This window comes from Salvelinus alpinus, chromosome 8, assembly GCF_045679555.1.
Source record: "Salvelinus alpinus chromosome 8, SLU_Salpinus.1, whole genome shotgun sequence".
NCBI classification, from domain to species: Eukaryota; Metazoa; Chordata; class Actinopteri; order Salmoniformes; family Salmonidae; genus Salvelinus; species Salvelinus alpinus.
The window spans coordinates 59,976,400-60,001,838 of record NC_092093.1 but is presented as its reverse complement, the minus strand read 5'-3'; the positions used below and the strand labels follow the sequence as shown (position 1 = coordinate 60,001,838).

The 25,439-nt window shown below is 40.6% G+C and overlaps 2 protein-coding genes across 11 annotated transcripts in view; one reads left to right on the top strand and one right to left on the bottom strand.

Moving 5' to 3' along the window:
• Positions 1 to 8,647: 8,647 nt before the first annotated feature.
• Positions 8,648 to 24,262, top strand: LOC139583376 (clavesin-1-like). Of its 3 annotated transcripts, none has more exons than XM_071414393.1 (7): positions 8,648 to 9,258; positions 9,352 to 9,430; positions 11,087 to 11,648; positions 12,034 to 12,208; positions 15,741 to 15,851; positions 16,290 to 16,522; positions 20,655 to 24,262. In XM_071414393.1, the coding sequence occupies exons 3-7, from the start codon at positions 11,260 to 11,262 to the stop codon at positions 20,734 to 20,736; spliced, it is 990 nt and encodes a 329-aa protein (XP_071270494.1). In that variant the 5' UTR covers positions 8,648 to 9,258; positions 9,352 to 9,430; positions 11,087 to 11,259; the 3' UTR covers positions 20,737 to 24,262. The 3 variants fall into 3 exon arrangements, with proteins under 3 accessions (XP_071270494.1, XP_071270495.1, XP_071270493.1); XM_071414394.1 differs by having other exon boundaries at positions 9,352 to 9,488; XM_071414392.1 differs by lacking the exon at positions 9,352 to 9,430.
• Positions 21,404 to 25,439, bottom strand: part of LOC139583375 (aspartyl/asparaginyl beta-hydroxylase-like) — a 54,793-nt gene continuing 50,757 nt past the window's right edge. For all 8 annotated transcript variants that reach the window (XM_071414383.1, XM_071414385.1, XM_071414386.1 and 5 more), the window contains one exon: positions 21,404 to 25,225. In XM_071414383.1, coding sequence (XP_071270484.1) covers positions 25,075 to 25,225 — 151 coding nt within the window. In that variant the 3' untranslated portion in view covers positions 21,404 to 25,074. The remainder of the gene's footprint in view (positions 25,226 to 25,439) is intronic.

The following is a 25,439-nucleotide window of genomic DNA, read 5'->3' as shown; positions in this document are numbered from 1 at the left end:
GTCGTGAAGAGGGCACGACAAAGCCTATTCCCCCTCAGGAAACTAAAAAGATTTAGCATGGGTCCTCAGATCCTCAAAAGGTTCTACAGCTGCAACATCGAGAGCATCTTGACTGGTTGCATCACTGCCTGGTACGGCAATTGCACGGCCTCCGACCGCAAGGCACTACAGAGGGTAGTTCGTACGGCCCAGTAAATCACTGGGGCAAAGCTGCCTGCCATCCAGGACCTCTACACCAGGCGGTGTCAGAGGAAGGACCTAAAAATTGTCAAAGACCCCAGCCACCTCAGTCATAGACTGTTCTCTCTACTACCGCATGGCAAGCGGTAAAGGAGTGCCAAGTCTAGGACAAAAAGGCTTCTCAACAGTTTTTACCCCCAAGACATAAGACTCCTGAACAGGTAATCAAATGGCTTCTCGGACTATTTGCATTATGTGCCCCCCCCACCCCTCTTTTACGCTGCTGCTACTCTCTGTTTATCATATTTGCATAGTCACTTTAACTATACATTCATGTACATACTACCTCAATTGGCCCGACCAACCAGCACATTGGCTAACCGGGTTATCTGCATTGTGTCCCGCCACCCCCTCTTTTACGCTAATGCTACTCTCTGTTTATCATATATGCATAGTCACTTTAACCATATCTACATGTACATACTACCTCAATCAGCCCGACTAACCGGTACCTGTATATAGCCACGCTACTGTTATAGCCTCGCTACTGTATATAGCCTCGTTACTGTTATTTTTCACTGTCTTTTTACTGTTGTTTTTATTTCTTTACTTACCTATTGTTCACCTAATACCATTTTTGTACTGTTGGTTAGAGCCTGTAAATAAGCATTTCACTGTAAGGTCAACTACACCTGTTGTATTCGGCGCACGTAACAAATAAACTTTGATTTGAATTGTGTGCAAAATTTGTGAGAAATAAGCTATTTGTGAGTATGAGAAATTTCTGGGATCGTTTATTTCAGCTCACGAAACATGGGACCCACACTTTAGATGTTGTGTTTATATTTTTGTTCAGTGTAGTTAATTAAAGGGGTAGTTTCAATAATCTATCCCAGTCATTTGATATTGATACATGCAGATTTCTCTCTAATGCATACATATAGCATAAAATTCCAGATTAGATTAGATTTTTGGATAAAATATACAGTACCTTCAAATCAAATCTTTAAGATCTACACATTCTCATGCTATGAAACAGGTAGTGGGTACAGCAGAGAGGAATAAGCGAAGTGAGAGGGTTTACAGTTAGCCTAGTGGTTAGAGCTTTGGGCCAGTAACCGAAAGGTTGCTGGATTGAATCCCTGAGCTGACAAGGTACAAATCTGTCATTCTGCCCTTGAACTGTTCCCAGTAGGCTGTCATTGTAAATACGAATTTGTTCTTAACTGACTTGCCTGGTAAAATAAATAAAAATATTCCGCCTAAAATACGTCCACAAAAATAAGAATTTTTGTACGGAAGTCAATGAGAGTGTCGAATTTGGTTAACATATTTTTTTATTTCAAATTTGCTACGTGAGGCTTATTTGATAGAACATAAGTTTTGTAATGTAAGTTTGTTGTGCTGATCTAAGTGGACTTTATATCGGAAACAAACTAACAGACTTTATATCAGAGTTGATCCAGTTGTTCACACGGGGATCTGCTCTCATTGGCTAGAATGGTCCCACCGGATTTTTGCCTCCTCCCGCCTGCCTTCCATCTTTGAGGACATGTGTTTCCATTGTTAGAGCTGTCACTAAACTATCTTGTCAAATATTATAGATCATCTTTGAGTGCAGGTAGGGGTGAGGGTCACATGACTGAAAGGTTCGAGAAAAAACTTTTCACCTTTGACCTTAGATGAACCACAGAGTAGACATCCAAACCTCGATCGACACGGACGCCACACATATACATCCCAGAATCCTCTTGGGTCAGCCCAGTGATTGTCACGGTGAACACGTTCCAAAATCACATGGTTTCACATGTGAAATTTTACATGTGAAATAAAATGTTACGTGCAAAACGCGGAAATTTCATGTGAAATCATTCTGTAAGGGATGTGCTGGACAAAGCGATTTTAGATACATTATATACAAATACACAGGAACCGTTAGTAAATTGTCATGAGTTTAGTCAATGCCATCTGTATCTAACTGTCTTTAGAGTTTCTTTGAAATTGTTAAATGTGCCTGTGTCATTTTTGTGTTGATGTTCGTGTAAAATTATGAAAAAAATACATGTATAAAAAAGGTAACTTACCTTTGACTACTCGCAGTCTGACTTCTGTATAGATGTCTTTCCCATATCTGCTCACCGCGCACCAGTATATCCCAGCATGCTGTAGGGTCAGTTTAGTGACATTCACAGTGAAGACTCTTCTCTTTACGTCATCATGCAGAGAAAAGCTGCCTTTCTTAGTGTGATGAACTCCCAATTGAGTTTCAATGACAATATCAGAGTTGTCACAGCCCCTATTACAGAGGTACTTATTGTAATTCTCATACCCATGGCCATAGGAGCAACTGATCTCTGCTTCTCCTCCCTCATTTCCTGATACTACGATCCCATCTGCAATAGATACACTCCACAGAGCAGCTGGAGAGAGACAACAAGTTCACATCAGACACAGATATGCCCTTTAGTTACTAGCTGCTTAGCAACTGCGACAATGTCCAGTGTTCTTCAAATAAGCTTTATGTTATGTTCTGTAGATATGATGATGAACTCACCAGAGAGGCTAAAGAACACTCTTCGAAGACTTGTCATGATGAACTGTTGTCCTGAATTTGTCTATACTGACTTTATTAAGCTGCTGTCTCCTGTCTCTCACCTTCAGATTACTCCTACTTCCTCCTAGTGAGGGTAGGTTAGCTAGTCTCTCTCTCTCTCTCTCTGTGTCTGTGTGTGTGTGTTATTCTATTCTCTCCGCTTCAGTGTTTCCTGTGTGTGTCAACTTCTTTCTGATGGGGGACACCAGCCCTGCAGAACACACATCGTTGTTCACAATCATATAATGTGCATGTGTGTGTGTGTGTTATTTGTATACAAAGCCATTTATTGGTTCAAGAGTCAACTATTGAACAGCTAGGTACCCATTGTTTTACATTCAGCAGAAACAGATTTTTTGAAAGAGTCGCCAGTTCTGTACATAGGGAACCCATAAAAATGGACAACAATATATTTTTGTCTCCACCTGGGATTTTGTCAAATCAATCATTTAGATTTGTTTTAATCATGAAAATGTCTAATGTTGTAAAAAAACTAAATCACATGGTAGGGTACTAGGGGGTAACTAGATTTCACCAAATTATTTCCCCAACACTTTCCCTGGTGCTCAACAAAAAATGTCCTCAGTGTCTTCATAACTTTTGGAGATATTTAAACAAAACGATTTTGTGGTAAGTTTGTCTTTTTTTATTTTTGTTCTAGATATATTCCAATGAAGTTAGATCTATAATTGTTCTTTAAATATATAAGTAGGAAAGCCTTAAGATAAAAAATCCACTTGTTTAGAGAAAAAAATGTAGATAATTTTTGAGTAAAGTAGTAATATGTTGGATGAGTTTGTTGGGGGCAACTCGGCCCCCCCTACTATGGGGTAACTGGCCCCTAGGAGCTAGTTACCCCTTTATGGTTATGAATGTGTTTCTATCTGTCAGACAATGACTAGCCCAGTTCGCGCTAGTTTATGCTAACTTGCTAGCTAGTAACTTCACTAGTGGTAAATGCTAGCCAGCTTGCTAGGAGTGCTAGCTAGAAACCTTAGTACCAGATCGTCTGAGGTAAAATACATTAAAAAGAAACATAATTTAATTGCAGTTGTAAATGTTTCCACTGGTGACTGATAGCTTTACAGTTAATGTTACTTTATAGCCCTTTAGCTAGTTTCCACAGCATTTTATGTCATATAGCTAGATAGCTAACTTGGTTTTTAAGAGAGCTTTCTTTAAGAGAGAGCATCTCTCCCCGTTTTCAGTCACAGATGGGGACTAGATTAGGTGTGAGCAGTGCAGGATGTGGGCTCATAAGTTGTGCTACAATAGCTGTGACCTATGTACAAATTAGAATGTGCAATGGCAGAGAATAAGAGAGTTGCCACATCAATGTTACACTGAATGATTTAAGAAAACTTGCTGTCCTTTTTGTGGATTTACAGAGGTGCTTAATAACGTTTCATGTACACACTTTATTAGAATACATATGAAATGCACATTGTTATATTCCTTCGACTCCATCCCCATTCGATGTATTGAACGGATGTGTGTGGAGCAATGTCTACATAACGGTGCCAATTAAAAGCTCTCGAAAGCTCTGACGAAGGATTTGAGGCCGATACGTAAAGCTTAATAAAGCGCAGTGATACTAGCAAGAGCCGTGCGCGCACTGTAAAAAATGACCCACCGGCTTAGTAAATATTGCAAAAGAAAATCTATGATTTTTACTTAAAATAATAGGTTTTTGGTTTTACTTACATTTTGGAATATAATGCTTAATTTATGTGTTGAAAAAGACTGGCATTTGTAAATAAAAATCCAAGGTAATATGCTGCTAAATTAGAACTAATATTTCTAAGTAACAACCAACAACTTAAAAATATATTATTCAAAGTATCATTATTATGTTGGACTGACATGCTAAATCTAGTTCTGTATGTCAATTGTGCTTGGAACATTTCAACGGACTTTGTCTTGATCTTTCTCCTCTGGAATGGTCATGTGGCAGGTAACTTAAGGATCTAATTTTAACTTGGAATGTAGTTTGGATCTCTTTACATATATTTTCGACAATTTCGAAAATATTTGTGGAAAACGTTAGATAATATTCTTCAAGTACGAAAATAATTTAGCTAGCTATATTGCCATAGCATGTTATATTTGCACGTTGATAAGCTAGCTAGTTAACGGCCGTGATGTCTATATAGTAAGCTAGTGGTGGGCATGCTACTAGCTAGTAAGTTAGCAGTGCATTTAATCGCCTTTGCGCTGTTTCTAACCTTTGCCATTTTTGTGTACGTTTTATATTAACCAAAATAGCTATGTAACATATTACCTACCTAGCTTACCAAAAAATGCATCGTCAGCAAACATTACAGTAGAACGGAACACATGGTGCCCTTGCAATTTAATATTTGCCTGCTAGGCAAGCTAGCCAGGCAGAGACAGGAACAAACCATACGTACAGTGGGGCAAAAAAGTATTTAGTCAGCCACCAATTGTGCAAGTTCTCCCACTTAAAAAGATGAGAGAGGCCTGTAATTTTCATCATAGGTACACTTGTAATGAGCCTGTAAGTAAGCATTTCGTATTCGGCGCACGTGACAAATAAACTTTGATTTGATTTGATTTTGCACGTTTATTATTACGAGATCTAGTAAGCAGCACTTGATATCGATTTCATGGGATACCCATGTTTGACATCATCCCGATTTGATAACATTTATGCATTTTTTCTTGACAGGATCACTATCGCTACAACCAAACAGAAATGTCTGCCAGGCTACGGGTCCTATTGGAAGGCCCTGATATCCGTAAGCTTACATTGCCTTCTGGAATCCCTGCTACTGTGGCTGAGCTTGGCACAATTGTGCAAGAGACATTTCAGCTTCAAAAATAATTTGTTCTACAGTACATGGACAGTGAATTTGGAGATCAGTTATTTTCTTTGCTTGATACTGAAGACCTAAAGGATGAAGACACCATCAAAGTGGTTGACCTTGACCCCCCCCTCTTATTACTTTACATGTACAAGAACTCAATAACATCTCCACAGAGACATGGGATGAGAGGGGCTCCCGTGGATCACGTGATACTGTGATATTGTCCTCTCCAGAAAGTACCTCTTCCTAACGCTCCAGTCTGTGGCCATCTGAGTTTGAAGTTCCTCGCTTTGCTTATGATACAGAGCTCATTCTTGAGGCAGCTAATGAAGCACACATGAAGGATGGAACACTACTCAACAATCTGTCTGTGAAATCAGACATCCTGGAAAAACAAAGGATCTTCCAGTTAACAGCCTATCCTTCAAGTCTACAAATTTGGCAGGTTGCAGAAGCTTTGGTAAAAAAGTAGCCATGCCTTAAAGAGCCTGGGTCCTTCTCAGGCCTGTACGGATGGCAAACCAGTCTGAAGTACAAGATGGGCAATTACAGATCGAAACTGAGAGGAATTGGTTGCCCAGAACTGGAAGTGAACTCTGTCAAGAGAAAGTCACCAGAGGACAGGCCCGTTGCCAAGAACATTAAAAAAAACAATTAAGTCGGAGGTAAATTACCTCCCACGCCATCCTGCTGGAGAAACAGATGAGACCCTGGAGAGGGAGCGAGTGGAGCTACTGGGAGAAGTACAAATACGTGACAATCACAACCTTGTGAGTGCCAAAATGGCAAAGACCTTCTCATATTGAAGACAAGATGTCATGCAGGCCCTAGTATATTGATTGAAATATTTTGTGTTGTCTTGACCTAATATTCTAATCTACAATTAAATATGTATTAAAAGATTAGTCTGAACATTCTCACTATGCACGTGCTTTGGGAGGGGTTTCCCAATAGTATTCTGGCTCTCAGATCATCTTTTGTCCTTATCTGATCAGAATTCTCTCTCTCTCATATATATTTATATATTAAGGAAGAATTACAACTATTGCTCTTGAGTCCACCTTTATCCAGAAGCTGGACGAATTTACACCAAAACTATTGGACTTGTTTAAGTCAAAATGAGGTGCTGTAAAGGTAGACATGCAGAAAATCCTTGAAATTCTTTACAGGGTATGCACAGTAACACCTTCACAATAGTATATAGGTTATACTGTGCATTTTTTTTGCCGGTATTAAATGCAATTATTTGTTTAACATCATATTACAGTGCAACACCATCCAGGAAAGAAGAGACAGTGTGATCCATGGCTTGATCATATACCTCTGCAAGAGGGTTGAAGACCTTATCACAGAATGGGATATTTTTGTATCCTTATTCATCTCTAAATTAGGTATCTTCCTTTCTTTCCCTCTCTCTCAAGTTGCACAGCTAATCTAGTAACCTAGTCTGTTATTTCTTTATTTTTTCACTCAGGATGCTGACGACACCATGATCCGAGAGGCCACTCAAACTGTAGTCTAAACCCTACTCAGTAAACAGAGGTGCTAGGTGGTATAGGAGCTACAGTTTACATTATGCTCTTTAAGGTGAAGTCATAAGAGACATTGTCAATTCCTGTTTTTTTTTAAACGCTTTGTTTTAAAACTTACTCCATATGCACTAGTGGATATCTGAGATTAATTGTCAGGTGTAAGCTATCTGGATGTAACCTAAGGAGGCAAGGTGGAGTTATACCCAGAATGCTTATACCTGTCAAAATAATATGTCCATACGGGCTTCACTTGTGCATATGGAGTCAGGTTTAAGGGACAATTTGACATATTGTGTAACAATATGTGCAATGTATGTTTTGAAAACCGATGTTTTCATTAATCTAAAACAGTTTGAATGAGGTTGTATTTGAGCTAAAGTTCATATTGTGCTTTGTGTAAATTCTATTAAGACAAATCGTTAATTTAAAGTTTCTGTTAAAATATTGCTTTGTTGTTACACAGACCACCAGAAATTTCTTGCCAAACTGTACAAGATGTGAGGTCAAAATGCTAATCACCTAAACGTTATGCAGTTGTGAAGATCTAAAAGTATTTGTAGTCAGGTGCAAGCTATCTGGATGTAACTATACCTAAGGAGGCAAGGTGTAGTTATACCCAGAATGCTTACAGATTACAAAATACGATTGCCTAAGGAGTAGGGTTTAAGGGACAATTTGAGATTAAAGTTTAAAAATAAAGGTGTGGAAGTTTGAAGTTGAACACTGTTGTTTTTTGCATTTTCCCTTGTATAGAAATAATATTTTTTTGTAAATTATCCCAAGTATATTGAGGTAACTATTTGCATCAGCTTTTGAGTATATATTTCAGTAGTAGGAACCCAATTTAAATACATTTTACTAACATGTACCATAAGTAACTGAGCAAAAAACATAGATTATCAATTACCATACTGAGTAAATTCAGCAAATTAAACGTACAATATTAGTTCTGTAACTGATTACATTAAGTATATCAAACCCATAACATTAGTTCTGGGACTTGAAAGATTTAAGCAGGTCAACTATTTTTTTTTGTTCTGAACCTAATAAAATTAAGTTGAATTTAAGAAAGTTTTGAGACCCAGTTAGTTGTTTGCACTTCATATATTTGAGTTTGGTAATACACTAAAAGCGAAGTATATTATACAAAGGTCCTCCTTGTTGGATTTACTTAAAAAGCTGATGCAAATAGTTACCTACGTTTTTTTTAAGTAAAAGGGGCACAATATTTTTTACAGTGCGGGTTTATTCTGGTTTTCTTTCAAATGAAATTCAAGAAAGAAAATAATTTTTGAAAAATGTCACTTGTAGTCTAGTTGGAATTGACTGAATTGAAATGGAATTGACCCCGTGAGTAGCCTAACCAATCCTATATACAGTACTTTAATAAATTATATATTATGCTTATTCTGGCATTGTGCAATAGGCTATAATAAATTACATTAGGCCTAGTGAAAAGGCAAAAACTAGGCTTACTTGTCAAATGGGGGGGGGGGGGGGAGGAGGACTAGCGTGAACAGGACAAGGATGCGATGCGCGCGTCCTTCAGAACCCATATTCTAACCAACTAGGCACAATTGCGGCAAACGGAATTGATAGAAACTGCGTAATTTTTTTTATTGGAGGTTTGAAAATACCATTGGGATGAGAAAAGCTTATGGTTTATGTCGTGAGAATGGTGTGATACTTTGCGGCACACGGCATTGAGCACCGCGGGGTGATTCGCCTCCTCTGTGGGTCTCTATCAATATGTTCTCCGTTTGCGTCCTCTTGGTCCGCCTCCAGGCAGAGCGCGTACAACCCTCATCGAAGCAGCTACAGCCGCGCATGGTCGCCAATCTGTCTCGTTTATGGGTCACAGCATCATTTTAGGCAGCCTTCACCGGAGGATAGCCAACATTTGGACAAAGCAGTCCCTTACAGGATTTCAAAGAACATTTTACCGGGTATTCTTTCAAAGAATTATTATCTTTTTCCTTATTTAGGCCAACGTTTCCTTGCCAACTGGATATTTTGTCTTTCTTGAAACCCCTATGGCCAGTCTTTATCAATGAAATGATACGTCTGCTGTGCGGTCCTGCGCGTCATCGGACACCTGGCTGGTTTTACAGGGCGTGGTGTTCATGTAAGTATTTCATTTATCTTAATGTGGATTTATAAAATGTGTATAGAAAAATGATTTATCAATATGTGGCATGTTTTTACGGGTACATGGCAGGTCGTCCCGATTCACATTGTGGTGGGTGCAGAACGTCATGTGACGCAATTAATCCCTGAACGGCAGATGGATGGAATAGGTATTTTTATTATTGAGCACTGCCATAATATTTGTCGCAGCGTTTGCCCCATCAATTGGTGAGCATCACAGTCATCGATAACCTGCTTGTGTACCAGCTTGCTATACGTCAGTCTTGCTAATGATCCTTATTAGTAACATGTACAAAAATAATACAATACGGTTTATGATAATAGCCTAATAATTATTATTAGTGTTATTACATAACATTCATAAACTCTTTTGTTAATCATATTTGAGTTTATCATATAAAATGCATATATGATTTGCCTACATTTTGGAACGCTTCATTTTGATGAATGCAAATGCGTGCCTGTTATAATTGAACTCTGATCTGATGACTATGCACAACAAAATATAGCTCATGGGTTTCTCCATGAAGTCAGTAATACCCGCCGGTGTCTGTGTATGTCATTCTGTGTATGTCATTGAAATGGTCAGCCCTTATGCATGTCCCAAACCTGGGCACTGTTGGAATATTTTTTTTAATTTTTAAAGGGATTTTTCCTTCCTCCCTTTTCCGTGGAATATCTACTGATCTGACATGATTTGATCTGTAATAGATACCGTGCTTGATTTGGGCAGGAGCTCAACGGAACTGAGTACCCACACCTCAACATTTCTACTGCTTGAGCTCCTGCATTATAGAATATTAGCTCAAAAGTCTTGTGGAGCTCCTGCACCTTAATATAACCAGTGCAGGCACCCAAAATGAGTACCTGAACCTACTTCAGTCCAAGTCAGCACTGAATAGATATGAGGTGGAAACACTACTTTCTCCTATCTATACTGAACAAAAATATAAACTCAACATGTAAAGTGTTGGTCCCATGCTTAATGAGCTGAAATAAAATATCACAGAAATTTTCCATATGCACAAAAAGCTTATTTCTCTCAAATGTTGTGCACAAATGTGTTTACATCCCTGTTAGTGAGCATTTATCATTTGCCAAGATAATCCATCCACCTGACAGATGTGGCATTTCAAGTTGCAGATTAAACAGCATTAGTTACACAGGTGCACCTTGTGCTGGGGTGCACTTGTGTAAGGCCACTCTAAAATGTGCAGTTTTGTCACACAACACAATGCCACAGATGTCTCAAGCCTTGAGGGAGCATGCAATTGGCATGCTGACTGCAGGAATGTCCAACAGAGCTGTTTCCAGATAATTTTAATGTTAGTTTCTCTACCATAAGCCTCCAACGTCGTTTTAGAGAATTTGGCAGTATGTCCAACCGACCTCACATCCGCAGAGAACGTGTAACCACGCCAGCCCAGGACCTCCACATCTGGCTGACGAAACTGAGGAGTATTTCTGTCTGTAATAAAGCCATTTTGTGGGGAAAAACTAATTCTGATTGGCTGGGCCTGGCTCCCCAGTGGGTGGGCTGGCCCAACCATGGCTGCGCCCCTGCCAAGTCATATGAAATCCATAGATTAGGGCCTAATTTATTTATTTAAAATGACTGATTTCTTTATATGAACTGTAACTCAGTAAAATCGTTGAAATTGTTGCGTCTTACGTTTTTTTTTGCTTAGCCTATAGGCCTACACTAAGGAAGACAGGAGAAAGGATGCATGCGATTAATTTTCAAATGGGATCCTGGGATTTGTGCACTGGTGGACCAGTTATGCTAAACCTCTCTGTCTTTCTAGGCTAGACACTACAGGAGACACAGATCAGGTGTTGTACTGGAGAGACACGTGTGCCGGCTAGACGCCACTAACAGCAATGTGCTGTACAGCAATCAAGACTGTTTCCTAAGCAGGTGTAAACAATAGTAGTTATCCAAAACAGATATATAGAGAGTGTGAACTTGACAAAAACAATGACTCACTTGCAAGCGGGCCTGAGCTCTGAGACTACGGAGAAAGCTCGGCTGGAGCTCAACGAGAACCCCGACAGCCTCCACGCAGACATCCAGCAGGTGCGCGACATGATCGTGACGCGGCCCGACATCGGCTTCCTGCGCACGGACGACGACTTCATCCTGAGGTTTCTGCGGGCGCGCAAGTTTAACCAGGCAGAGACCTTCCGGCTCCTGGCCCAGTACTTTCAATTCCGCCAGCAGAACCTGGACATGTTCCAGAGCTTCAAGGTGGACGACCCGGGAATCAAACGGGCGCTGATGGATGGCTTCCCAGGAGTCTTAGAAACACCGGATCAGCACGGCCGGAAGATACTCATCCTTTTCGCCTCCAACTGGGATCAAGGCAGGTCAGTGTACAGATATTTTAGTAAGCACATTTGTCTCAATAAAATGGCTTCAGTGATGTCTCACTGAAATGGCTTCAGTGATGTCTCACTGAAATGGCTTCTATGATCTAATTGTTTCATTAATCAAATAAGCAATTGTGCTCTAGCTACTGATTGATACTGATTTGATAGAATACTTTGGAACATTTAGTTTGGAACAAAATAGCAAAACTCACTTGCCCAGAAACTTTACTCCAGCCCTTGTCTGGACAATGTCAATGATCAGACACATTAGAACAGAGCCAGAACAAAAATCATTGAATTATTGTAATAGTCTTGATACAGCACAGGGCTGCATTGTTCTGGATTTTATCCCAATCAGATGTTTCTTTCTCTCTCTGTGAAGGAACTCTTTCACAGACATCCTCCGAGCCATCCTCCTCTCCCTGGAGGTTCTCATAGAGAACCCAGAACTCCAGATCAATGGCTTCATCTTGATTATCGACTGGAGTAACTTCTCCTTCAAGCAGGCTTCCAAGCTCACGCCCAACATCCTCAAACAGGCCATCGAAGGCCTGCAGGTAGGCCTAACCAGGGTTGTGTTCAGTAGGCATGAAACGGAACAAAACAGTCTGAAACAGAGTGAAACAGGGAGGTACTACAGAATCTGATCTTGTCCAATAACAAACGCTTATTTTCATGTTACTACGGTGTGCCCTAATGAACATGACCCAGCACTGACTGGATTGAATCGACCCAAAGCAGATAGATGTTGTAGCTAGGTAATAAGCATGAAGTTGAATATACAGTAGTCATGGTTGTATAGTACAGTTGGATTGTACTGTACAGCTATTATGTAGACATTTTCTTGAGGTAAATTGTGCTGACTGGTTAGCTGTAGAGAGAAAAGGTGGAAAGTGATGAGTATCATCAGCACATTCCCACTGGGCGCACACTGGTAGAACCAATGTTTTTCCCACATCATTTCAATGAAATTACATTGCACCACGTGGAATATACTTTGAATTGACGTCTGTGCCCAGTGGGTTGTGTCCTCATCATATAGGGTGGCAGGTAGCCTAGCGGTTAGATCGTTGGGCCAGTAAATCAAAGATTACTGATTTAAATACCAGGGCTGACAATGTGAAAAACCTGTCGATGTGCCTTTGAACAAGGCCCTAATTTGCACATTTCACTGTACATATCTGGTGTAACAATTTTTGTTTGCTGTACTGAATGTTGAAATTAAGATGGATTGTATGGTTTTAGTCTAATCTACAGCCACATGTCTCTATGCTCTGGTTTGATTATTCAACCCAAGTCTATTCCACTAGATGTTTTGACCCATGTATTATGTGGAGCCATCGCACCCTATATGGCCGACTCTACAGTCAACTTTTTTATTGCATCATTTCAGGGTTCTTTATCAGTTCTAAGAACAGAGACAGATAGACGGCGTATCCTGCCTTGCAGTGTAGTCTATATGTAGACTACACTATATGACTACCAGTAACTAAAGATTTCTATACAATATGATGATGATGATCCTCACTTTAGGCCTACATACCGATGGGATGTCCTGTTGCTAAGTAACAAGGTGAAGCACAGCGGTTAGTGTATGCCCTGATTTTAAATGCTATGATAATCAGACAGTGAATGCTGTGGACACATTATATGGGCAGATCAACAAGAAGACAGTGGATATATCAGGGAATATATTAATTTGAAGTTAACTACAAATAGATGGTTAGCCCAAAAGTGTTGTGAAAACACCAAATGCTTATGGCTTATGACGGAATTATTTAGCAATGGCCATGATACGTCTGAGACGTACAACCAATCCGGTAGCAGTATTCCGCTTTACATCAAACTCTATTTATTTAAAAAAACGCTTTCATAGAATGAAATCCTATGAGATGCATGATTGAATGACCCAGCAGCCTTGTATTTACAGTTGAAGTCGGAAGTTTACATACACTTACTCCACACATTTCTTGTTGACAAACTATAGTTTTGGCAAGTTGGTTAGGACATCTACTTTGTGCATGACACAAGTCATTTTTCCAACAATTGTTTACAGACAAATTATTTCACTTATAATTCACTGTATCACAATTCCAGTGGGTCAGAAGTTTACATATAATAAGTTGACTGTGCCTTTAAACAGCTTGGAAAATTCCAGAACTGACGCCATGGCTTTAGAAGCTTCTGATAGGCTAATTGACATAATTTGAGTCAATTGGAGGTGTACCTGTGGATGTATTTCAAGGCCTACTTTCAAACTCAGTGCCTCTTTGCTTGACATCATGAGAAAAGCAATAGAAATCAGACAAGACTTCAGAAAAAAAATTGCAGACCTCCACAAGTCTGGTTCATCCTTGGGAGCAATTTCCAACAATAGTACGCAAGTATAAACACCATGGGACCACGCAGCCGTCATACCGCTCAGGAAGGAGACGCGTTCTGTCTCCTAGAGATGAACGTACTTTGGTGCGAAAAGTGCAAATCAATCCCAGATCAACAGCAAAGGACCTTGTGAAGATGCTGGAGGAAACAGGTACAAAAGTATCTATATCCACAGTAAAACAAGTCCTATATCGACATAACCTGAAAGGCCGCTCAGCAAGGAAGAAGCCACTGCTTCAAAACCGCCACTGCACATGGGGACAAAGATTGTACTTTTTGGAGAAATGTCTTCTGGTCTGATGAAACAAAAATAGAACTGTTTGACCATAATGACCATCGTTATGTTTGGAGGAAAAAGGGGGAGGCTTGCAAGCCGAAGAACCCCATCCCAACCGTGAAGCACATGGGTGGCAGCATCATGTTGTGGGGGTTCTTTGCTGCAGGAGGGACTGGTGCACTTCACAAAATAGATGGCATCATGAGGTAGGAAAATGATGTGGATATATTGAAGCAACATCTCAAGACATCAGTCAGGAAGTTAAAGCTTGGTCACAAATGGGTCTTCCAAATGGACAATGACGCCAAGCATACTTCCAAAGTTGTGCCAAAATGGCTTAAGGACAACAAAGTCAATGTATTGGAGTGGCCATCAAAGCCCTGACCTCAATCCTATAGAACATTTGTGGGCAGAACTGAAAAAGCGTGTGCGAGCAAGGAGGCCTACAAACCTGACTCAGTTACACCAGCTCTGTCAGAAGGAATGGGCCAAAATTCACCCAACTTATTGTGGGAAGCTTGTGGAAGGCTGCCCAAAACGTTTGACCCAAGTTAAACAATTTAAAGGCGATGCTACCAAATACTAATTGAGTGTATGTAAACTTCTGACCCACTGGGAATGTGATGAAATAAATAAAAGCTGAAATAAATCACTTTACTATTATTCTGACATTTCACATTCTTAAAATAAAGTGGTGATCCTAACTGACCTACACTGCAATCATTAAAAGGTGTCAATTGCAAGGGTGAAAGGGACATGTCCAAACAATGTGCTGTTGCAGTACTGCACACTGTAGATGGCTAGCACAGATTCAAACAGCAAGGAAAATCCTCACAATCAACAATCAATATATTTAAGCAACAAGGCATGAGAACCTGGGGATTATTGTGTGAAGGAGCAGCCTTTAGTAGTGTGTATTCATAATAATATTCATTTTCGGGGGCTATTACTTTTATAAAATGGTTGCCAACATATAAAAAAAAAATTAACAACATGATTTCATTAAATGTTATTTTAATGAGTAAATGTGTTTTATTTCATCCTTCCAGCATACAATATAGTCTGGGCAAAAGCCAGTCGTTTAGTTCTGATATTCTGAAGTTGCTCGCCAAACAGGTGTCCCTTCTTCCGTTCTAAGCAATGCGCTTGGCCTGCTCCCCCCAGTCCATTTTGCTGCAGGCTACTGTACTGTCAAAAACCTTTTCAATAAAATAAGGAATGCCATTTAATTTAGCTATAATAATGGAGAAGAAAGAGGAACTGGGTTAGCCTACCATTTCATTATTTTTTTAATGCTATTGAATTTCTAAAGTCTCTATTGCAACTAAAATAAAAGAGAGTGAGCAGAGTTTATGAAAGAATATTTAGTAAAACATATATAGCAGTATTTGAGTATCTCAACCTATTTTCCCCTCCCTGCTTCACTACAGGACAGCTTCCCTGCTCGCTTCGGTGGGATCCATTTTGTAAACCAGCCCTGGTACATTCACGCCATGTACACCATCATCAAGCCTTTCCTCAAGGACAAGACAAGGAAAAGGGTAATTGCCTTTTCACTGCTTGGTCACTTTCTCTAACCCCTACCCCTCCCTTTTTTTCTATCCATTCCGTTATAACTGCCTCAGTTGCAGTCCTATTGAATGTTCTGGTAGAGGTAGAACACGAAGCCAGATAGAGAGATGTCGTTAAATGCCTTTGCTAGTTGAATAAAATGAAAGGTGACACAAAGGGGATGTATAATTTAGTACTTCATCCTTTCCTCGGGGTAGTGCAGGTTAGATCAATGGAAAAGCTAAAAGCTATTTTGTAATACAGCTTCCTTCAAAGAGTTTAATTATTTTTGGGAGGGGTGTGTGATTACACTGGTTAAAAAGGGGAAGTAAGAGAACAAGAATTGTGTATAGTTATGAAATGTATTGGCCAGGGCTCCCATAGAATGAGAACCCCTGGATAAATAAAGAAAACATTCTTCCCAACAGATTTTCCTCCATGGGAACAACCTCAACAGTTTACACCAGTTAATTCTACCCGATTGTCTGCCGTCCGAGTTCGGTGGCACGCTGCCGCCCTATGACATGGGCATCTGGGCGCGGACCCTCTTAGGGCCCAACTACAACGACGAGACGGAGTACACACTCACCTACGACGCCCTCCACGTCAAAGACAACTATGGTGGTGGAGACAAGGAATGTGCCGACAAACTTCTGAAAAGGTGAGCTACAAAAAAAGGTGGCAAAATTGAAGTAATTTTCAAGCGGGAAAATATCCATGGGAATATATGGGATGTGGGGAATTTAATGGAATGTTTAGATGATTCCCCTCCTTTGCAACCCTAGCTACAGTATAGCAGTGCAGAAAGCTAACAAAAAGCTTAACAAAGTTAGAGAACACAAACGATCAATCCAGAGCGGTCATTCTTCTTCGTTAGTATAGACATGCCGATTGTTTGAAGTCTGTCAGGCCAATTACGCAGTCCACAGACTTTCAGATAATGACCGCTATGGGGCTGATCACTGACTAGTGTATGCCCTAAGAATTACCCGTTTCAGTACGTGGTCATTACACTTGCGATTTGCCGACTGCTGTCTCCTAAACAACTCACTCACTCACTCACTCACTCAAAGACCCACTGCAGTTTGCCATTAATTCTCGCCCCCCAGCTAAAGAAAAAGACTCCTCTCTGAAACAAAGGTTACACCAGAGCTATGTATAGAGAAGTGGAGGCTGCTGAGGGGAGGACGGCTCATAATAATGACTGGAACGGAGCCAATGGAATGGCATCAAACACATGGAAACCATATTTGATGTATTTGATACCATTCCACCGATTCCGCTCCAGCCATTACCACGAGCCCGTTCTCCCCAATTACGGTGCCACCAACCTCCTGAGGTGTAGAGGTACTGTATATGGCTCTGGGTAACATTTATTTTAGGTTCAGAGCTATTGGACATCGTGCCCTTTTACAACCTAAAGGCTTATCTATAAGACTGATCATGAATGAATACCATATACAGTACTGTAGATGGATGCTCTGTCCTAAAGCAATGGGAAAACAGAACATCTTTGAGAGAAGAGAGAGATATCTAAAAAGCATGCAGACTCTCTCCCATCTGCAATCAACAGAAAGCCATGTAAGATCAGGTCTCGGGAGAGCAGGCTCCTCGGAATTGATTTAATTAAAAAAGCACATATGAGACCCTCTTCCTGACCCCAGCTAGTGTCTGCTCCAATCCCAGGGATCCGCAGTCTCATTCGCTTGCCACGATAACACGGGATGACATCTGGAGGGGACGGGGCGTAGATGGGAGGTTGGTGCAGAGAGCATGAACCAGCTCCCGTTCATCATGTTGATTGAATAGATTAGGGTTCACACTATATGACCAAGCTGCAAAGTCAAAATTGACTATATTTTGAAAATGTATTAGCACTGAAATTAGCTTTTAGTTCTTAATTTAATGGTTACGGTGAGGCACATGGTTAGGGGTATGGTTGAGTTTAGGCTTTCTTTTAAAATCTGATTTGTTTGGAGAAGCTGTCATACGACCGGCTTTGTAGCTTGGCCCAATAGTGACAACCGTTGATGAGGGATACTGGAAATGCTTGCCTGTTATTGGTCATCATTGTCATTAGTGCATCCTGTTATCATAGTAGTCATGAACAATGAGATGGCATGAGCCCATGGATGCAACGATCAGATGGATAAAACAGATTATTGAATCTTGGGTCGTTTGTGGGTTGGTTGAATATGCTTAATGTTCTATGATTAGATCAAGGAGGGCTTGTTAGCCTTTGATAGCCGCTGTTTTGCTCCAGTGTGGACTAAGTAGGCCATGTTGCCTGTAGTCCTACAAGGCTGTGCAGCAGAAGGGCCTGACAGATGTAAGAGTAAGGCTGCTAATGACCAGTGAAGGACATCCTCCCAGAAACAAGATGGCAGAATAAACTCACCTCACTGATTGTACTGACTAGTAGAATTTTGTTACGATTTGATTTGCAAAGCTCCAGATGTAGAGACCCTGCTATATAATCCATTATAAACTGGGTGGTTCGAGCCCTGAATGCTGATTGGCTGAAAGCTGTGGTATATCAGACCGTATACCGTGGGTATGACAAATCATTTATTTTTACTGCTCTAATTACATTGGTAACCAGTTTATAATAGCAATAGGGCACTCCGCATTGCGTCATGCGTAAGAACAGCCCTTAGCTGTGGTATATTAGCCATATACCACACCCCTTCTGGCCTTATTGCTTAAGTTGAATAGGTTGACCGATGCATATACACTGAGTATAGAAACATTAGGAACACCTGCTCTTTCCTTGAAATATACTGACCAGGTGAAAGCTATGATCCCTTATTGATGTCACTTGTTAAATCCACTTCAATCAGCGTAGATGAAGGAGAGGAGATAGGGGCGGATCCTTAAGAGGTTCACCTTTTTTTTTTTTTCTTGCATAAAATGACCTACCCAAATCTAACTGCCTGTTGCTCAGGCCCTGAAGCAAGGATATGCAAATTCTTGTTACCATTTGAAAGGAAACACTTTATGGAAATGTGAAAGGAATGTAGGAGAATAACACAATAGATGTGGTAAAAGATAATACAAAGGCAAAACCAACCGTTCTTTTGAATTTTTTTGTACCATCATCTTTGAAATGCAAGAGAAAGGCCATAATGTATTATTCCAACCCAGGTGCAATTTAGATTCTGGCCACTAAATGGCAGCAGTGTTTGTGCAACGTTTTAGACATATCTAATGAATCTTTGCATTTCTATTCAAACTTTTGTATCAAGACTTCCCAAATGTACCTAATTTGTTTATTAATAACTTTATGTTCAAAATTGTGCACTCTCCTCAAACAATAGCATGGTATTCCTTCACTGTAATAGCTGCTGTAAATTGGACAGTGCAGTTTAACAAGAATTTAAGCTTTCTGCCAATATCAGATATGTCTGTGTCCTGGGCAATGTTCTTGTTACTTACAACCTCATGCTAATCACATTAGCCTACGTTAGCTCAACCTTCCCGTGGAAGGAACACGGATCCCAAAGAAGTTGAAGGGTTTTTAAGCCTTGAGATAATTGAGACATGGATTGTGTATGTGTACCATTCAGAGGGCGAATGGGCAAGACAAAAGATTTAAGTGCCAGGCGCACCAGTTTGAGTGTGTCAAGAACTGTAACATTGCTGGGTTTCACACTCAACAGTTTCCCGTGTGTATCAAGAATGGTCCACCACCCAAAGGACATCCAGCCAACTTGACACAACTGTGGGAATCATTGGAGTCAACATGGGCAAGCATTCCTATGGAAGCTTTCGACACCTTGTAGAGTCCATGCCCCGACAAATGTAGGGATATTCTGAGGGCAAAATGGGGTGTACATAATCCATGAAGCTCTATGTATGTTTTATAAAAGATTACGGAGAGGCTTTATTAAGCCTTATAAACTATACTTCTACATTGAGATATAACGTGATTTGGGACCTTTCACTGAACATATAAGCGTTTCATTTTGAGAGTCGCATTCAACTATATATTTGAGGCAAAATTGAAAACATTCTATTAAATACTTTATTTATCATCATGTTAAATCTGATAGATATTAAACAAAGCTAATTTTGGAATATCTCAGTACTCTCAATGCGACAGGACAGGAGACAGAAGGACATGTTTGTGCCACTGTGTCTTTCTGTCTGTCCTTCCTTCCTTCCCTTAGCAGAGAGAGTTCTGGGTAGGCTCCATTTCCACCGGCTGGTGATTTTAATCAGTGGGTTTACAAGGGGAGATGAGAGGAGAGCTAAGCTCCCACACTGGTGTTAAACAGCACGGAGTAGGGATTTAGACTTAGCCCCATCGGATTTCCCCCCTCAGCTGGGTCGTTAAGGTCATCTTTAATGGACCAGTCATAACCTAGCATGTTATAAGTACTTCCTGGTAGCTAAAGGAGACAAGAACAGAGGCTTTGTGATGACGCATGAAAATGAGAGTAGAGAAGAGCACAGGGAGGAGTGTTTATGGATGAGGGGTATTACATCATGCATTTTACCATTGGCAGTGTGCTACTTTCCTAATCTGGATTTCCCCCCAAAATGGTTGGTTTTCAGTTTGTGTTCAGACATAAGGGGGGAGGGGGGGGGGGGGGGGGTGATCCATTCTTAGTCTTACAATGTATTATAACCACATAATGCATCATACCAACAGATACAGTAGGTCTACAGTTCTCTCTTTGATCTCCATTACCCTAGCCCCTGCTGGACTTTCTCCATTATACTGCTTATAGTAACCCACCTGTGTCTTACAGGAAATGACCATCTCTTACTGTTGTTGTTGTTTATCTCAGGTCCCAGTCAGCCGTGGAGCCGGGTACCCTACGACAAGCAGACAGGGAGAACACGGCACAGCCGCTCCTGGCTCTGGACTGATCTCTCCTGTCCGTACATACTGGAGCCAAACCCCTCTCATTAGGATTCCAACCCCACTGACTCCAAAACCTAAATCTGAACTTTGAGAAAGTCAAAAGGAGACTGTAAACCCTTGTTCACATGGAGCTGCTGTACTGACAACCTCTCATCTCTTGACTCTGAGCCAGTGGCAGTTTCAGTTCAGGACCTTCAAAAGCTGTGCCATCCACTTTCACGGGCAAACCTGTCCGTCACCAGCCATCCAAATCAATGCTGATAGGAGTAGAATGATTAAACGAATGTCAGTGTTACCAGTACCACTAGGAGGGACCGACTGACCGAGTTAAATGTCAAAGTGTCTCGAGAACAAAATGCCAAACTATCTTACTGTTTTAGGGGATGTCGTTTCTATGAAAGTCAATATATTTCAAGATTGTATATTTATCAGGGCAACTGCACTATCAGTGTGACCTCCATCGAACTGCAATGTATTTAAGTAATCTTTAAAAGAATGTATAGAAAAAGCATTTTTAGTTGTGTGCTAATTACGTGTGTGAATGTTCAGGTTGTCATTGAAAATCACACAAAGGAGTAGAATTTCAAATGAGAGGAATCAGCGTTACAATATACAAATTAAGCTACCTATGTATTTAACGCAACTACACAACATTCTGATCACTTGACACCATTTTGACCAAATTGTTTAATTTACAATTATTCAATGCAACTGATTACAACACACAAAATAGAGAAAGAAACATGACTTACTTGGCAGGCCAGTTACAACAGTTGGAACAGCTCAGTGATTTCAACACCATAGAAGTATTAACTTCATATCTAAGATGAGTGATAGCAATTCATAACAGAGGACCATAAAAGGTGAAATCTCAAACGATGTGGCTTTGTGAAGGTGCTGGATTTGTTACCCTTGTAACTAAGGGAATCATTTGAAGCATGGAGGAGGTAGCTTGAATGTGTCATTGTCACAACACAAACTGATAACCACAAATACCCCAAGACACGAATGTCCATGACCATGTCAATCCAATGAGCCTAAGGTTTTGACACCATCCCATTGGATTATGTGTTCACATGCTCCTCTGAAGTAGGGGTAAAATTATGTTACCCAAGTTTCCCCCACATATTTCTCATTTGGAAGCTCGTTTGGGACCTCAAACTCGTAGTTGTGACGAGTCCCTGGGATTGCCAAGAATTTGTCAGTCCCGAGTTTCTAATAGCACATGAACGCTGCATAATACCACCGGTCTGATTTGGACATGATATACAGTGGGGAGAACAAGTATTTGATACACTGCCGATTTTGCAGGTTTTCCTACTTACAAAGCATGTAGAGGTCTGTCATTTTTATCATAGGTACACTTCAACTGTGAGAGACGGAATCTAAAACAAAAATCCAGAAAATCACATTGTATGATTTTTAAATAATTAATTTGCATTTTATTGCATGACATAAGTATTTGATCACCTACCAACCAGTAAGAATTCCGGCTCTCACAGACCTGTTAGTTTTTCTTTAAGAAGCCCTCCTGTTCTCCACTCATTACCTGTATTAACTGCACCTGTTTGAACTCGTTACCTGTATAAAAGACACCTGTCCACACACTCAATCAAACAGATTCCAACCTCTCCACAATGGCCAAGACCAGAGAGCTGTGTAAGGACATCAGGGATAAAATTGTAGACCTGCACAAGGCTGGGATGGGCTACAGGACAATAGGCAAGCAGCTTGGTGAGAAGGAAACAACTGTTGGCGCAATTATTAGAAAATGGAAGAAGTTCAAGATGACGGTCAATCACCCTCGGTCTGGGGCTCCATGCAAGATTTCACCTCGTGGGGCATCAATGATCATGAGGAAGGTGAGGGATCAGCCCAGAACTACACGGCAGGACCTGGTCAATGACCTGAAGAGAGCTGGGACCACAGTCTCAAAGAAAACCATTAGTAACACACTACGCCGTCATGGATTAAAATCCTGCAGCGCACGCAAGGTCCCCCTGCTTAAGCCAGTGCATGTCCAGGCCTGTCTGAAGTTTGCCAATGACCATCTGGATGATCCAGAGGAGGAATGGGAGAAGGTCATGTGGTCTGATGAGACAAAAATAGAGCTTTTTGGTCTAACTCCACTCGCCGTGTTTGGAGGAAGAAGAAGTATGAGTACAACCCCAAGAACACCATCCCAACCGTGAAGCATGGAGGTGGAAACATCATTCTTTGGGGATGCTTTTCTGCAAAGGGGACAGGACGACTGCACCGTATTGAGGGGAGGATGGATGGGGCCATGTATCGCGAGATCTTGGCCAACAACCTCCTTCCCTCAGTAAGAGCATTGAAGATGGGTCGTGGCTGGGTCTTCCAGCATGACAACGACACGAAGCACACAGCCATGGCAACTAAGGAGTGGCTCCGTAAGAAGCATCTCAAGGTCCTGGAGTGGCCTAGCCAGTCTCCAGACCTGAACCCAATAGAAAATCTTTGGAGGGAGCTGAAAGTCCGTATTGCCCAGCGACAGCCCCGAAACCTGAAGGATCTGGAGAAGATCTGTAGGGAGGAGTGGGCCAAAATCCCTGCTGCAGTGTGTGCAAACCTAGTCAAGAACTACAGGAAACGTATGATCTCTGTAATTGCAAACAAAGGTTTCTGTACCAAATATTAAGTTCTGCTTTTCTGATGTATCAAATACTTATGTCATGCAATAAAATGCAAATTAATTACTTAAAAATCATACAATGTGATTTTCTGGATTTTTTTTTTAGATTCCGTCTCTCATAGTTGAAGTGTACCTATGATAAAAATTACAGACCTCTACATGCTTTGTAAGTAGGAAAACCTGCAAAATCGGCAGTGTATCAAATACTTGTTCTCCCCACTGTATATGTTTTATTGTCACATACACCGGAGAGGTGCATTTCATTGCTGCAGTGAAGCTGACTACCAATGTCCATAGAGAATGATTAAATAACATATCTAGAAGAACATGCTTTGGCATTTTTCTTTTGAATATCAACAACATTGGTCAGGCAAAGCCCCTCTAATCAGCTCTGCTATACATGGAATGGAGCAGACCTGGGTCCAATACTTTCAAGTATAGCCTTTGCTTGATTTAGCCTGGGGTTCTTCTTTTAGGGACTATTCCATTGTACAAGGCAAACTAAATTAAGCGCAGCGGAAGTACTGGGAAGTATTTGACCAAGGTATGGAATGCCGTGTGACAAGTCTTGCATACATTCAACATGCTCCTGCCGAAGTTTTAAACAGGGAAATTGTAATTTTATAAAACATAAAATGTTTATGTATCTGACAAATACATGCCTTCAGTCACATGTTCATATTTGACACATTTAAGAATGTAAATACACACATTGTAAGATTTTAAATGACAAAGACAAGCCTGTTGAGTAGAATGTTTGTGTGCGCTCCTAGGTCAAGGCGCAGTTGAAAATAGTGTATATTGTTAGCGTACAAAAATAAGATGTATCAGTCAAGGTTCTTGGCAATATTAATTCTGCAATAAAAACATTCTTGGCATTGTGATTTCCTATTCATTGATCCAAAGAGACATGCGAAAATCATACAAGTGAAATGGAATGGCCTAATAAGCAGTGTGTCTGTATTGCAATTTTTCCCCCCAAAATACAGTAAGAGGCAGGTTACTTTATAAAGTAATGGAAATTACAGGACATATATTCACAAATCACGTTAGAGAAACAGATTTAGGTTCCCACTTTTCAGCTAGCAGAAGTTTAGCTAGCTTAGCAACATCTTAAAAAGGGATAGTTTTCTGTATTTTAACCCATATCATTTACTTACCTCTAAAGTAATCAAATACATTTTCTTGAGGTAAGAAATTAATTAAGATCGGGGTAAACACCTGAAAAACTATCCCTTTTAAGTATCAGTAAGTGTCCAACAGTAACGTCAATAACTGCAATAGTACAGCTTCGTGCGTTTACCATATGTTAGGTATGTTTCAGACATATAGCACTTTGGTTCCCTAATGAAAAACAAGAATGCACTTGCGACAAATTTACAACACAACCTACATGATATTCAACCCACACCTTACCGTTCTTAAAAAAATTCACATTTATGCCTAAAAACCTACTTGGCGAGTACCACAGTTAGCAGTCAGTGTTCCCAAGGGTCGTTGTAAGGCTTTTTCCAATCTGAGAGGTCCTTTAATAACTCTTCAAGATGGAGCCAAAATGGCACCATGGACTGAGCAGAGGCAAGTGTCACAATTGTCCTGTTTGACCTAAAATGGCTGGCTGTGGGGTCAATACTTGTGAGGGAATGGGTTGACAGATACCTTGGACCTGTCAGTCAGTCTGTCGGACAATCTAAATGGGGGAGAGAGTCTGCCGTTGGTACTGGGTAAGCTCAGGGTGCCACACGTCCACGATGAAGATGAGCCGGTAACTGTCGGCATCCTGCCACACCTCATGCTCAAAGGAATCATCAAAGATGAGCACTTTCCCCTCCTCCCAAGCCCTGGAAGAGAACAAAAAACAAACCATAGCCTTTCTGTTAATGAAGCCACATGGATAAGTTTATAAGTCCAATGGCAGCTCCTCCAGTTAGTTTGGTATAAAGCTGAGGGATGGGGCTGGGGAAACGTAACCACTCAAATTCATAGGAGGAGCTATGGATGCAAGGACTTACAGTCCACAAGATCGGCAAGATAACGTTAAAGATATTTTGCAGC